The sequence below is a fragment of the Sphaerodactylus townsendi genome, linkage group LG04, assembly GCF_021028975.2.
Source record: "Sphaerodactylus townsendi isolate TG3544 linkage group LG04, MPM_Stown_v2.3, whole genome shotgun sequence".
NCBI lineage: Eukaryota > Metazoa > Chordata > Lepidosauria > Squamata > Sphaerodactylidae > Sphaerodactylus > Sphaerodactylus townsendi.
In genome coordinates, this window is record NC_059428.1 from 147171315 (window position 1) to 147185886 (window position 14572).

Here is a 14572-nt window from a genome sequence, read left to right on the forward strand (position 1 = left end):
GGGGGGGGGGGGTGGGGGGGGGGGGGGGTGGGGGGGGGGGGGGGTGGGGGGGGGGGGGGGTGGGGGGGGGGGGGGGTGGGGGGGGGGGGGGGTGGGGGGGGGGGGGGGTGGGGGGGGGGGGGGGTGGGGGGGGGGGGGGGTGGGGGGGGGGGGGGGTGGGGGGGGGGGGGGGTGGGGGGGGGGGGGGGTGGGGGGGGGGGGGGGTGGGGGGGGGGGGGGGTGGGGGGGGGGGGGGGTGGGGGGGGGGGGGGGTGGGGGGGGGGGGGGGTGGGGGGGGGGGGGGGTGGGGGGGGGGGGGGGTGGGGGGGGGGGGGGGTGGGGGGGGGGGGGGGTGGGGGGGGGGGGGGGTGGGGGGGGGGGGGGGTGGGGGGGGGGGGGGGTGGGGGGGGGGGGGGGTGGGGGGGGGGGGGGGTGGGGGGGGGGGGGGGTGGGGGGGGGGGGGGGTGGGGGGGGGGGGGGGTGGGGGGGGGGGGGGGTGGGGGGGGGGGGGGGTGGGGGGGGGGGGGGGTGGGGGGGGGGGGGGGTGGGGGGGGGGGGGGGTGGGGGGGGGGGGGGGTGGGGGGGGGGGGGGGTGGGGGGGGGGGGGGGTGGGGGGGGGGGGGGGTGGGGGGGGGGGGGGGTGGGGGGGGGGGGGGGTGGGGGGGGGGGGGGGTGGGGGGGGGGGGGGGTGGGGGGGGGGGGGGGTGGGGGGGGGGGGGGGTGGGGGGGGGGGGGGGTGGGGGGGGGGGGGGGTGGGGGGGGGGGGGGGTGGGGGGGGGGGGGGGTGGGGGGGGGGGGGGGTGGGGGGGGGGGGGGGTGGGGGGGGGGGGGGGTGGGGGGGGGGGGGGGTGGGGGGGGGGGGGGGTGGGGGGGGGGGGGGGTGGGGGGGGGGGGGGGTGGGGGGGGGGGGGGGTGGGGGGGGGGGGGGGTGGGGGGGGGGGGGGGTGGGGGGGGGGGGGGGTGGGGGGGGGGGGGGGTGGGGGGGGGGGGGGGTGGGGGGGGGGGGGGGTGGGGGGGGGGGGGGGTGGGGGGGGGGGGGGGTGGGGGGGGGGGGGGGTGGGGGGGGGGGGGGGTGGGGGGGGGGGGGGGTGGGGGGGGGGGGGGGTGGGGGGGGGGGGGGGTGGGGGGGGGGGGGGGTGGGGGGGGGGGGGGGTGGGGGGGGGGGGGGGTGGGGGGGGGGGGGGGTGGGGGGGGGGGGGGGTGGGGGGGGGGGGGGGTGGGGGGGGGGGGGGGTGGGGGGGGGGGGGGGTGGGGGGGGGGGGGGGTGGGGGGGGGGGGGGGTGGGGGGGGGGGGGGGTGGGGGGGGGGGGGGGTGGGGGGGGGGGGGGGTGGGGGGGGGGGGGGGTGGGGGGGGGGGGGGGTGGGGGGGGGGGGGGGTGGGGGGGGGGGGGGGTGGGGGGGGGGGGGGGTGGGGGGGGGGGGGGGTGGGGGGGGGGGGGGGTGGGGGGGGGGGGGGGTGGGGGGGGGGGGGGGTGGGGGGGGGGGGGGGTGGGGGGGGGGGGGGGTGGGGGGGGGGGGGGGTGGGGGGGGGGGGGGGTGGGGGGGGGGGGGGGTGGGGGGGGGGGGGGGTGGGGGGGGGGGGGGGTGGGGGGGGGGGGGGGTGGGGGGGGGGGGGGGTGGGGGGGGGGGGGGGTGGGGGGGGGGGGGGGTGGGGGGGGGGGGGGGTGGGGGGGGGGGGGGGTGGGGGGGGGGGGGGGTGGGGGGGGGGGGGGGTGGGGGGGGGGGGGGGTGGGGGGGGGGGGGGGTGGGGGGGGGGGGGGGTGGGGGGGGGGGGGGGTGGGGGGGGGGGGGGGTGGGGGGGGGGGGGGGTGGGGGGGGGGGGGGGTGGGGGGGGGGGGGGGTGGGGGGGGGGGGGGGTGGGGGGGGGGGGGGGTGGGGGGGGGGGGGGGTGGGGGGGGGGGGGGGTGGGGGGGGGGGGGGGTGGGGGGGGGGGGGGGTGGGGGGGGGGGGGGGTGGGGGGGGGGGGGGGTGGGGGGGGGGGGGGGTGGGGGGGGGGGGGGGTGGGGGGGGGGGGGGGTGGGGGGGGGGGGGGGTGGGGGGGGGGGGGGGTGGGGGGGGGGGGGGGTGGGGGGGGGGGGGGGTGGGGGGGGGGGGGGGTGGGGGGGGGGGGGGGTGGGGGGGGGGGGGGGTGGGGGGGGGGGGGGGTGGGGGGGGGGGGGGGTGGGGGGGGGGGGGGGTGGGGGGGGGGGGGGGTGGGGGGGGGGGGGGGTGGGGGGGGGGGGGGGTGGGGGGGGGGGGGGGTGGGGGGGGGGGGGGGTGGGGGGGGGGGGGGGTGGGGGGGGGGGGGGGTGGGGGGGGGGGGGGGTGGGGGGGGGGGGGGGTGGGGGGGGGGGGGGGTGGGGGGGGGGGGGGGTGGGGGGGGGGGGGGGTGGGGGGGGGGGGGGGTGGGGGGGGGGGGGGGTGGGGGGGGGGGGGGGTGGGGGGGGGGGGGGGTGGGGGGGGGGGGGGGTGGGGGGGGGGGGGGGTGGGGGGGGGGGGGGGTGGGGGGGGGGGGGGGTGGGGGGGGGGGGGGGTGGGGGGGGGGGGGGGTGGGGGGGGGGGGGGGTGGGGGGGGGGGGGGGTGGGGGGGGGGGGGGGTGGGGGGGGGGGGGGGTGGGGGGGGGGGGGGGTGGGGGGGGGGGGGGGTGGGGGGGGGGGGGGGTGGGGGGGGGGGGGGGTGGGGGGGGGGGGGGGTGGGGGGGGGGGGGGGTGGGGGGGGGGGGGGGTGGGGGGGGGGGGGGGTGGGGGGGGGGGGGGGTGGGGGGGGGGGGGGGTGGGGGGGGGGGGGGGTGGGGGGGGGGGGGGGTGGGGGGGGGGGGGGGTGGGGGGGGGGGGGGGTGGGGGGGGGGGGGGGTGGGGGGGGGGGGGGGTGGGGGGGGGGGGGGGTGGGGGGGGGGGGGGGTGGGGGGGGGGGGGGGTGGGGGGGGGGGGGGGTGGGGGGGGGGGGGGGTGGGGGGGGGGGGGGGTGGGGGGGGGGGGGGGTGGGGGGGGGGGGGGGTGGGGGGGGGGGGGGGTGGGGGGGGGGGGGGGTGGGGGGGGGGGGGGGTGGGGGGGGGGGGGGGTGGGGGGGGGGGGGGGTGGGGGGGGGGGGGGGTGGGGGGGGGGGGGGGTGGGGGGGGGGGGGGGTGGGGGGGGGGGGGGGTGGGGGGGGGGGGGGGTGGGGGGGGGGGGGGGTGGGGGGGGGGGGGGGTGGGGGGGGGGGGGGGTGGGGGGGGGGGGGGGTGGGGGGGGGGGGGGGTGGGGGGGGGGGGGGGTGGGGGGGGGGGGGGGTGGGGGGGGGGGGGGGTGGGGGGGGGGGGGGGTGGGGGGGGGGGGGGGTGGGGGGGGGGGGGGGTGGGGGGGGGGGGGGGTGGGGGGGGGGGGGGGTGGGGGGGGGGGGGGGTGGGGGGGGGGGGGGGTGGGGGGGGGGGGGGGTGGGGGGGGGGGGGGGTGGGGGGGGGGGGGGGTGGGGGGGGGGGGGGGTGGGGGGGGGGGGGGGTGGGGGGGGGGGGGGGTGGGGGGGGGGGGGGGTGGGGGGGGGGGGGGGTGGGGGGGGGGGGGGGTGGGGGGGGGGGGGGGTGGGGGGGGGGGGGGGTGGGGGGGGGGGGGGGTGGGGGGGGGGGGGGGTGGGGGGGGGGGGGGGTGGGGGGGGGGGGGGGTGGGGGGGGGGGGGGGTGGGGGGGGGGGGGGGTGGGGGGGGGGGGGGGTGGGGGGGGGGGGGGGTGGGGGGGGGGGGGGGTGGGGGGGGGGGGGGGTGGGGGGGGGGGGGGGTGGGGGGGGGGGGGGGTGGGGGGGGGGGGGGGTGGGGGGGGGGGGGGGTGGGGGGGGGGGGGGGTGGGGGGGGGGGGGGGTGGGGGGGGGGGGGGGTGGGGGGGGGGGGGGGTGGGGGGGGGGGGGGGTGGGGGGGGGGGGGGGTGGGGGGGGGGGGGGGTGGGGGGGGGGGGGGGTGGGGGGGGGGGGGGGTGGGGGGGGGGGGGGGTGGGGGGGGGGGGGGGTGGGGGGGGGGGGGGGTGGGGGGGGGGGGGGGTGGGGGGGGGGGGGGGTGGGGGGGGGGGGGGGTGGGGGGGGGGGGGGGTGGGGGGGGGGGGGGGTGGGGGGGGGGGGGGGTGGGGGGGGGGGGGGGTGGGGGGGGGGGGGGGTGGGGGGGGGGGGGGGTGGGGGGGGGGGGGGGTGGGGGGGGGGGGGGGTGGGGGGGGGGGGGGGTGGGGGGGGGGGGGGGTGGGGGGGGGGGGGGGTGGGGGGGGGGGGGGGTGGGGGGGGGGGGGGGTGGGGGGGGGGGGGGGTGGGGGGGGGGGGGGGTGGGGGGGGGGGGGGGTGGGGGGGGGGGGGGGTGGGGGGGGGGGGGGGTGGGGGGGGGGGGGGGTGGGGGGGGGGGGGGGTGGGGGGGGGGGGGGGTGGGGGGGGGGGGGGGTGGGGGGGGGGGGGGGTGGGGGGGGGGGGGGGTGGGGGGGGGGGGGGGTGGGGGGGGGGGGGGGTGGGGGGGGGGGGGGGTGGGGGGGGGGGGGGGTGGGGGGGGGGGGGGGTGGGGGGGGGGGGGGGTGGGGGGGGGGGGGGGTGGGGGGGGGGGGGGGTGGGGGGGGGGGGGGGTGGGGGGGGGGGGGGGTGGGGGGGGGGGGGGGTGGGGGGGGGGGGGGGTGGGGGGGGGGGGGGGTGGGGGGGGGGGGGGGTGGGGGGGGGGGGGGGTGGGGGGGGGGGGGGGTGGGGGGGGGGGGGGGTGGGGGGGGGGGGGGGTGGGGGGGGGGGGGGGTGGGGGGGGGGGGGGGTGGGGGGGGGGGGGGGTGGGGGGGGGGGGGGGTGGGGGGGGGGGGGGGTGGGGGGGGGGGGGGGTGGGGGGGGGGGGGGGTGGGGGGGGGGGGGGGTGGGGGGGGGGGGGGGTGGGGGGGGGGGGGGGTGGGGGGGGGGGGGGGTGGGGGGGGGGGGGGGTGGGGGGGGGGGGGGGTGGGGGGGGGGGGGGGTGGGGGGGGGGGGGGGTGGGGGGGGGGGGGGGTGGGGGGGGGGGGGGGTGGGGGGGGGGGGGGGTGGGGGGGGGGGGGGGTGGGGGGGGGGGGGGGTGGGGGGGGGGGGGGGTGGGGGGGGGGGGGGGTGGGGGGGGGGGGGGGTGGGGGGGGGGGGGGGTGGGGGGGGGGGGGGGTGGGGGGGGGGGGGGGTGGGGGGGGGGGGGGGTGGGGGGGGGGGGGGGTGGGGGGGGGGGGGGGTGGGGGGGGGGGGGGGTGGGGGGGGGGGGGGGTGGGGGGGGGGGGGGGTGGGGGGGGGGGGGGGTGGGGGGGGGGGGGGGTGGGGGGGGGGGGGGGTGGGGGGGGGGGGGGGTGGGGGGGGGGGGGGGTGGGGGGGGGGGGGGGTGGGGGGGGGGGGGGGTGGGGGGGGGGGGGGGTGGGGGGGGGGGGGGGTGGGGGGGGGGGGGGGTGGGGGGGGGGGGGGGTGGGGGGGGGGGGGGGTGGGGGGGGGGGGGGGTGGGGGGGGGGGGGGGTGGGGGGGGGGGGGGGTGGGGGGGGGGGGGGGTGGGGGGGGGGGGGGGTGGGGGGGGGGGGGGGTGGGGGGGGGGGGGGGTGGGGGGGGGGGGGGGTGGGGGGGGGGGGGGGTGGGGGGGGGGGGGGGTGGGGGGGGGGGGGGGTGGGGGGGGGGGGGGGTGGGGGGGGGGGGGGGTGGGGGGGGGGGGGGGTGGGGGGGGGGGGGGGTGGGGGGGGGGGGGGGTGGGGGGGGGGGGGGGTGGGGGGGGGGGGGGGTGGGGGGGGGGGGGGGTGGGGGGGGGGGGGGGTGGGGGGGGGGGGGGGTGGGGGGGGGGGGGGGTGGGGGGGGGGGGGGGTGGGGGGGGGGGGGGGTGGGGGGGGGGGGGGGTGGGGGGGGGGGGGGGTGGGGGGGGGGGGGGGTGGGGGGGGGGGGGGGTGGGGGGGGGGGGGGGTGGGGGGGGGGGGGGGTGGGGGGGGGGGGGGGTGGGGGGGGGGGGGGGTGGGGGGGGGGGGGGGTGGGGGGGGGGGGGGGTGGGGGGGGGGGGGGGTGGGGGGGGGGGGGGGTGGGGGGGGGGGGGGGTGGGGGGGGGGGGGGGTGGGGGGGGGGGGGGGTGGGGGGGGGGGGGGGTGGGGGGGGGGGGGGGTGGGGGGGGGGGGGGGTGGGGGGGGGGGGGGGTGGGGGGGGGGGGGGGTGGGGGGGGGGGGGGGTGGGGGGGGGGGGGGGTGGGGGGGGGGGGGGGTGGGGGGGGGGGGGGGTGGGGGGGGGGGGGGGTGGGGGGGGGGGGGGGTGGGGGGGGGGGGGGGTGGGGGGGGGGGGGGGTGGGGGGGGGGGGGGGTGGGGGGGGGGGGGGGTGGGGGGGGGGGGGGGTGGGGGGGGGGGGGGGTGGGGGGGGGGGGGGGTGGGGGGGGGGGGGGGTGGGGGGGGGGGGGGGTGGGGGGGGGGGGGGGTGGGGGGGGGGGGGGGTGGGGGGGGGGGGGGGTGGGGGGGGGGGGGGGTGGGGGGGGGGGGGGGTGGGGGGGGGGGGGGGTGGGGGGGGGGGGGGGTGGGGGGGGGGGGGGGTGGGGGGGGGGGGGGGTGGGGGGGGGGGGGGGTGGGGGGGGGGGGGGGTGGGGGGGGGGGGGGGTGGGGGGGGGGGGGGGTGGGGGGGGGGGGGGGTGGGGGGGGGGGGGGGTGGGGGGGGGGGGGGGTGGGGGGGGGGGGGGGTGGGGGGGGGGGGGGGTGGGGGGGGGGGGGGGTGGGGGGGGGGGGGGGTGGGGGGGGGGGGGGGTGGGGGGGGGGGGGGGTGGGGGGGGGGGGGGGTGGGGGGGGGGGGGGGTGGGGGGGGGGGGGGGTGGGGGGGGGGGGGGGTGGGGGGGGGGGGGGGTGGGGGGGGGGGGGGGTGGGGGGGGGGGGGGGTGGGGGGGGGGGGGGGTGGGGGGGGGGGGGGGTGGGGGGGGGGGGGGGTGGGGGGGGGGGGGGGTGGGGGGGGGGGGGGGTGGGGGGGGGGGGGGGTGGGGGGGGGGGGGGGTGGGGGGGGGGGGGGGTGGGGGGGGGGGGGGGTGGGGGGGGGGGGGGGTGGGGGGGGGGGGGGGTGGGGGGGGGGGGGGGTGGGGGGGGGGGGGGGTGGGGGGGGGGGGGGGTGGGGGGGGGGGGGGGTGGGGGGGGGGGGGGGTGGGGGGGGGGGGGGGTGGGGGGGGGGGGGGGTGGGGGGGGGGGGGGGTGGGGGGGGGGGGGGGTGGGGGGGGGGGGGGGTGGGGGGGGGGGGGGGTGGGGGGGGGGGGGGGTGGGGGGGGGGGGGGGTGGGGGGGGGGGGGGGTGGGGGGGGGGGGGGGTGGGGGGGGGGGGGGGTGGGGGGGGGGGGGGGTGGGGGGGGGGGGGGGTGGGGGGGGGGGGGGGTGGGGGGGGGGGGGGGTGGGGGGGGGGGGGGGTGGGGGGGGGGGGGGGTGGGGGGGGGGGGGGGTGGGGGGGGGGGGGGGTGGGGGGGGGGGGGGGTGGGGGGGGGGGGGGGTGGGGGGGGGGGGGGGTGGGGGGGGGGGGGGGTGGGGGGGGGGGGGGGTGGGGGGGGGGGGGGGTGGGGGGGGGGGGGGGTGGGGGGGGGGGGGGGTGGGGGGGGGGGGGGGTGGGGGGGGGGGGGGGTGGGGGGGGGGGGGGGTGGGGGGGGGGGGGGGTGGGGGGGGGGGGGGGTGGGGGGGGGGGGGGGTGGGGGGGGGGGGGGGTGGGGGGGGGGGGGGGTGGGGGGGGGGGGGGGTGGGGGGGGGGGGGGGTGGGGGGGGGGGGGGGTGGGGGGGGGGGGGGGTGGGGGGGGGGGGGGGTGGGGGGGGGGGGGGGTGGGGGGGGGGGGGGGTGGGGGGGGGGGGGGGTGGGGGGGGGGGGGGGTGGGGGGGGGGGGGGGTGGGGGGGGGGGGGGGTGGGGGGGGGGGGGGGTGGGGGGGGGGGGGGGTGGGGGGGGGGGGGGGTGGGGGGGGGGGGGGGTGGGGGGGGGGGGGGGTGGGGGGGGGGGGGGGTGGGGGGGGGGGGGGGTGGGGGGGGGGGGGGGTGGGGGGGGGGGGGGGTGGGGGGGGGGGGGGGTGGGGGGGGGGGGGGGTGGGGGGGGGGGGGGGTGGGGGGGGGGGGGGGTGGGGGGGGGGGGGGGTGGGGGGGGGGGGGGGTGGGGGGGGGGGGGGGTGGGGGGGGGGGGGGGTGGGGGGGGGGGGGGGTGGGGGGGGGGGGGGGTGGGGGGGGGGGGGGGTGGGGGGGGGGGGGGGTGGGGGGGGGGGGGGGTGGGGGGGGGGGGGGGTGGGGGGGGGGGGGGGTGGGGGGGGGGGGGGGTGGGGGGGGGGGGGGGTGGGGGGGGGGGGGGGTGGGGGGGGGGGGGGGTGGGGGGGGGGGGGGGTGGGGGGGGGGGGGGGTGGGGGGGGGGGGGGGTGGGGGGGGGGGGGGGTGGGGGGGGGGGGGGGTGGGGGGGGGGGGGGGTGGGGGGGGGGGGGGGTGGGGGGGGGGGGGGGTGGGGGGGGGGGGGGGTGGGGGGGGGGGGGGGTGGGGGGGGGGGGGGGTGGGGGGGGGGGGGGGTGGGGGGGGGGGGGGGTGGGGGGGGGGGGGGGTGGGGGGGGGGGGGGGTGGGGGGGGGGGGGGGTGGGGGGGGGGGGGGGTGGGGGGGGGGGGGGGTGGGGGGGGGGGGGGGTGGGGGGGGGGGGGGGTGGGGGGGGGGGGGGGTGGGGGGGGGGGGGGGTGGGGGGGGGGGGGGGTGGGGGGGGGGGGGGGTGGGGGGGGGGGGGGGTGGGGGGGGGGGGGGGTGGGGGGGGGGGGGGGTGGGGGGGGGGGGGGGTGGGGGGGGGGGGGGGTGGGGGGGGGGGGGGGTGGGGGGGGGGGGGGGTGGGGGGGGGGGGGGGTGGGGGGGGGGGGGGGTGGGGGGGGGGGGGGGTGGGGGGGGGGGGGGGTGGGGGGGGGGGGGGGTGGGGGGGGGGGGGGGTGGGGGGGGGGGGGGGTGGGGGGGGGGGGGGGTGGGGGGGGGGGGGGGTGGGGGGGGGGGGGGGTGGGGGGGGGGGGGGGTGGGGGGGGGGGGGGGTGGGGGGGGGGGGGGGTGGGGGGGGGGGGGGGTGGGGGGGGGGGGGGGTGGGGGGGGGGGGGGGTGGGGGGGGGGGGGGGTGGGGGGGGGGGGGGGTGGGGGGGGGGGGGGGTGGGGGGGGGGGGGGGTGGGGGGGGGGGGGGGTGGGGGGGGGGGGGGGTGGGGGGGGGGGGGGGTGGGGGGGGGGGGGGGTGGGGGGGGGGGGGGGTGGGGGGGGGGGGGGGTGGGGGGGGGGGGGGGTGGGGGGGGGGGGGTGTGGGGGGGGGGGGGGGTGGGGGGGGGGGGGGGGGGGGGGGGTAGGGGGGGTGGGGGGGGGGGGGTGGGTGTTGGGGGGGGGGGGGGGGGGGGGGGTGGGGGGGTGGGGGAAAGAGACAATGCTGGGGTTGGGGGTGAACAATTCGGAAAGTTCCAGAACCGAGAAAAACCGGGAACCCCGAGATCGGCCGGGGCCTTCCGCTCTCCCGACATCCCTTTCCCTATGAGGTGGACCCAGAGATGACTTCTCCAGACCGGCCTTCCCCTGAAGTTTGCGCCCTGACCTTTTAGACTGGGAAAAGTTCTCCGTAAGCCACTCTCGGAGGAAGCCGCGGCAAAGTTTTGCATTCGACCTTTGTAAAGAAACTCACGGGGGATATTATTCCAACGGGGACGGGGTGAATTATTCCCCACTTTTAAAAAAGGAAATACATTTTAAAAAATAATGTAAAAAAGACCATTCGCAATAGATTGGGAATGCAGCGACCACGCAACCTTGCGCTTCCAGCCGCGCAAAATACGCACCGAGACAGCAACTCAACTCCAGTCAATACCAAGTTTACTCCACAGTCGGCTCAGTTTTATTCCAGGGGGCTTGCTTCCCGGGAAATATTCTTAGGACCCAGTCGCTGTCCCCACCCTCACCCCCCCTTGTCTCTCTTGGCGCTGGAGTTACGCGTGGAAAGCGCCACAAAGCGCAGGGAAGCCCTCCTTCTCTGTCACCCCCACCCCACCCCCCAAAATACAGCCCCCTTTTTGCATGTTTGCATCGAGGGAGATAAAGAAAAGGCTTAGCTCAGAAGCTGGTGGAAACCGAAAAGGCGCACTCGCGTATTTTAGCTGAGGCTAACCGCGGACTCCGAGGTCTCCAAACGCGCGCGGCCTTTCCCCCATTCTTCAATGGTACTCAAACCGAAAGACGAAAAGGGACGGACCCCCCCCCCAAAAAAAAGAATATACCTTGAATACAGATATTCAAGGAGTTTTGAAGCAAGGCCCGTTCTTTGCGAGGAGTTGGGAAACGCAAACAGGAAAGCAAGCGAGAGGACCGCTCTCCAAAATATTGCAAAAGTTTTCCAAAGGGGAGGGGGGTGAGAAAGCAGCTTCTGTTTGTAGACCCCCCCCCCGTCCTTTCCCTAATTCTTCTCTTTTCCCTTCTCAGCAACCTGCAATAAACACATCGCCAAACCGCACGTGCTTGCTTTAAAAAAAGTAATCGTATTTCCCCCCAGAAAACAAACGATGGAGCAGTTTTTTTAAAAAAAGAATTGGGGGGGCGTGCGACAATCTTTCTTAAAAATTAAAAAAAAAGGATTCGATCAGGGAAAAATGACAGGGGGGAGAAAGCCATTTGCCTCCAGACGGGAGCCCCCTCCCCAGAGCTTAAATAATATTATTTATTCCTTCCTGCCGTGGCTTGTCATCAGGAATTACTCATTATCGTATTAGAGGGGGGAACCGGGGGTCTCGACTCCCTCTCCCCAGCCTCTGAACAAATTGGATAAAAGGATTTCGAAACAGAGAGAGGTCAGCATCCGGGAGGGGGCTCAGAAAAGGACAGGGAGGCTCCCACGCGTTTTGCTCGCGCGCCGTTTAGACAACGCCAAGACCCAGTCGTGCCATGAACCCTTGCGAGAAATAAATGCCCAAAAATATTGGGAAAGGGAGGAGAAATCGCCGGATTTTATCCCCTGTCTTTCTGTGGGGCTTTATTACAGGGTTTGGTGGCATTTTTTCCGGTGGAGCGCGTCTCTAGTTTTGCAGTCGCTTTTCCTCTTCTCAGAACTGGATTATTATCCATTATTATTATTAATAATTATTATTATGACATTTTCTAGAACATTTGTAGCACATTTTCTTGTTTATTATCATTCTGACATTTTCTAGAACATTTCTAGCACATTTTCTTGTTTATTATTCTTCTGACATTTTCTAGGACATTTCTAGCACATTTTCGGGTTTCCTCTTCTCAAAGCTGTATGATTATTAATTATTACATTTTCTAGAACGCAGAAGGGGGCGGGAATCTCTGTCGCCGCCCCTAGTAGCACCCCGGGGGGAAATGGAAAAAGGAAACAGTTTCAGCCCAATTTTTGGTGGGACCAGCCAACTCGCCTTATTGCTCTGCGACCCTCCCCCCCAAACTGGTCAGAAGCTTCATTTGCCCTTTAGAAAAAAACCCTCCCAAGTCTTGAGGGTGGGGGGGGAGCCACAAAATCTGAACGCGTGTTGGATATTAAGGGCTATTTCTGGACAAGGTGGACCCAGACTTTAGTGGGCAGAAGTCTCTGCGTTTGAAATCTGGTTTTGGGGACTTTGCAGCGGAGGGGGGGTGGGGAGGAGAGAGAGAGAGAAAGGAGGCGAAACAAGCAACCGTACAAACCCATACTCACTGCATTTAACACACACACACCCCACCCCGAGAAACTGACGGGAGGGCGAAGTGTCAGGATTAAAAGCGACAATTAACATTCCCTTCACGCCTGCCTCGGATTTCCAGGAGGGGAGGTATTTAATTCGCCCTCTCTCCTCCTCTTCCTCTCTCTCTTCCTCTCTTTCTCTTCCCCCCCCCCCACCAACTCCAACAAAAAAGGGGTCTTTGGGCACGATCCGGGCCAAGTTAAGCCGCGCGCCCCGCTCTCTTTGCAATGGCTTAACCGGCTGCGGGATCGTCCCCTTTTGCTTCAAGAATGTGGGGAAAGGGAGGGGTGGAGGGGAGAAAGTGTGTGGAGGGGGGTCCCCCCAGAGATGTACCTGCACTCTCGATTCCACCAAGTCCAGCCGCAACGCCAGCGCCTCCCGCATGAAGACGTCCGGGTAGTGGCTCTCGTTAAAGGCCTTTTCCAGCTCTTCCAACTGCCAGCCGGTAAAATTGGTCCGGGTCCGGCGTCTTTTGCACCCGGGGCTTTCCTTGTCCGGGTCTCCCGAGTCTGGAAAAAGGCAGAGGCGCGTGTCAGACCCAGGGATAAAAACCCCTATCCAAATAATCCACCCAGGCGCGCCCCCTTCCCCCGGGCAACTGGGCTTGGAAACATCTTTTGAAAGGCTTTTTTAAAGGCTCCTCTGGGGTCCTCCCCGGCTCTCAACCCGTCCTTACTTCCGAGGAAACCCCCTCGACTGCCAAAGAATCTCTTGGCCCTGCATGTTTCTTAGGAAAGGCCCTTCACCCCTTGGAAACACCTTTTGAAAGACATGTAAAAGATCCTTTTAGAAGACTCCTTTGGGGTCCTCCCCGCCTCTCAACCCTGTCCTCACTTCAGAGAAAGCCCCATAGATTGCCCTATGGGGCAGTCTATGTTTCTTAAGAAGGGCCATTCCTGGCTAAGAAATTCAGGGCGAAATGTCTTACTGCAGGCTCCGGGAAGGCGCACAAATTCCCCCACAACGATGCCCTTTAAAAAAAAAAGCTTTCCCATATTTGGTGGAGGGTGTCTCAGCCCCCCCTTGGCTATTTTAGTTTGGGGAGGGTGAGGTGCGTCAGTCTTTGCCAGGCCAAAGGTGATGTAATAAAAAATGTAGACAAGAAACCCCCTTCGGACCCACATCCAGGCCTCTACAGGCTCTGAAATCCTAGATCAAAGGGGTGCAGTCTAGGTTTTGGACGAGCCATAAGCAGTTTCTTCAACCCCACCACGCTTTCCAGGGCCCTAAAAAGAACCTTTCCTGACCCCCCCCCCCCCAAGCCAGCTAAGGCCGCTGGAGCAGCCAAACACACCTTCTGAATCAAATTTCCCCAGGAAAAAAAAAACACCCCACAATTTCGCCAGGGGAAAAAAACCCCCAAACGAAACTTGAATGTGATTTTTGGCAGGGATGCCGGGTGCCATCCAGGGCCAGGCAGGAAACAATCAATAAAACAAAACAAAAGCAAAACAGATTTCCAGGTCGGCCCCGTTCCCGGGTTGCCGCTAACGTGGCTGAAGCAAACAACAGGGTTTTTTTTTTTAAATAGGGACTCTAGCGGGTTTCCCCAGAGCCAAAACCTCCCGATTTCAAGCCCCCCACCGGGTAAAAAAAATATTGCTCAAATCCAGAGGATATATATGAAGTTTGGAGGGAGTCTTTGTCGTCTTCGGCCTGACCCTCAAACGCGCGCCCCACTCAAAAGTGCCCAATATCAGTAACAAAGACTGTCTCACATAAACACCCTATTAAACAAAACCAATAATAAAACAGGGACAGTAGCCCCAATAATAGTAACAGGGACTGCCTCAAATACACACCCCACTAAAAAAAAACCCCAATAATAGTAACAGGGCCTGACTCCTTCCCCAAACAAGCTGTCCAAAAATGTTCCCAAGGCCTGAAGCTCTCCAAAATCTTCTCAACACCCCCCTCCCCCCCTAAAAAAGTCAGGGGAGGGGCAATTCGCAGGTGCCTCCCCCCGCCCCATTTTAGCGTTGGGGTTCTTGTTTTAAAGCCCTGACCCCCCCCCTCCAATTCACCCCAGGAGGCGCGCGCAACCGGCCACCTGCCAAGAGGGGGGGTTGGAAACTGGGGGAGGTTCCAGGGAGGGGAGCCCGGATCGGGACCCTGGGGTGCCCAGTTGAGGTGGGGGGAGAGGAGGGAGAAAGGCGCTTACCGGCCAGCTTGAAGGGTTGGCTGTCGCCGCAGGCCGAGGGGAGCAGCGGGGTGGGGTTGATGACCGAGGCGCCGCAGGAGCCGCTGAGTAATCCGTCGATGGAGAACGGGACCGCGGCCGCCTGGAGCTGGTGCCCGGCCAGCTCGTAGACGTGGTGGTGCCCCAGGGGGTAGGGGAAGCCCACCATGCCGCCGAACTGGGCATGGGGGTGCTCCAGGATGCGGCTGTCCATCATGGAAGGGGGGCGGGAGAGAGTGAGAGGGGGGGTCCTTGGGGGGGGCCCAGCCCCTCACCCGGGCTCAGCACCGCGCACCGGGCCGGGAGTGGACCTGCCGGGGCGGCCGGCGCGCAGAGAAGGGCGCACGCCGCCGGGCGCCGGGCCGCTTTAACGCGCTCCCCACCGGGGGCCTCCCCATAATTAGGCCGGGGCCCGGGGAATTTGGGACCAATCAGGAGCCTTAATCGGGCCTGACGTCAGAGACGGTGGGGCCAGGCCCACGTTCCGTGGTTTTTCCCCCCCTTTTCCATATCGATTGCTAATTATACCTGACATCCACCCTTCCATAAACAGGAGTTGGCACAACGCGGCGACGGAGGGGCCAAGGGGAGGGGGGAGGAGAAGAAGGGGTGGGGAGGAGAGGAGAAGGGGTGGAGGGGGGCGCGGGGGAGGAGAAGGGGAGGAAAAGGGGTGCAGGGGAGAAGGGGTGCGGGGGGAGGACAACCTGGACACGGTGGGCTTTCCCCCGTCCCTTTTGAGGAGAAGGGGTGCAGCGGGGGAGGAGAAAGGGTGGGGAGGGGCTTTTAGAAGGACCCCTGGAGCCGGGGGG

At 79.1% G+C, this 14572-nt stretch overlaps 1 protein-coding gene across 1 annotated transcript in view; it reads right to left on the reverse strand.

Moving 5' to 3' along the window:
- UNCX (UNC homeobox) overlaps positions 1-14140 on the reverse strand; it is a 111273-nt gene extending 97133 nt beyond the window's left edge. The window contains exons 1-2 of the mRNA XM_048492509.1: positions 13746-14140; positions 11918-12093 (exon numbers count right to left, since the gene is read on the reverse strand). Coding sequence (XP_048348466.1) covers positions 11918-12093; positions 13746-13980 — 411 coding nt within the window. The 5' untranslated portion in view covers positions 13981-14140. The remainder of the gene's footprint in view (positions 1-11917; positions 12094-13745) is intronic.
- Between the last annotated feature and the right edge of the window lie 432 nt (positions 14141-14572).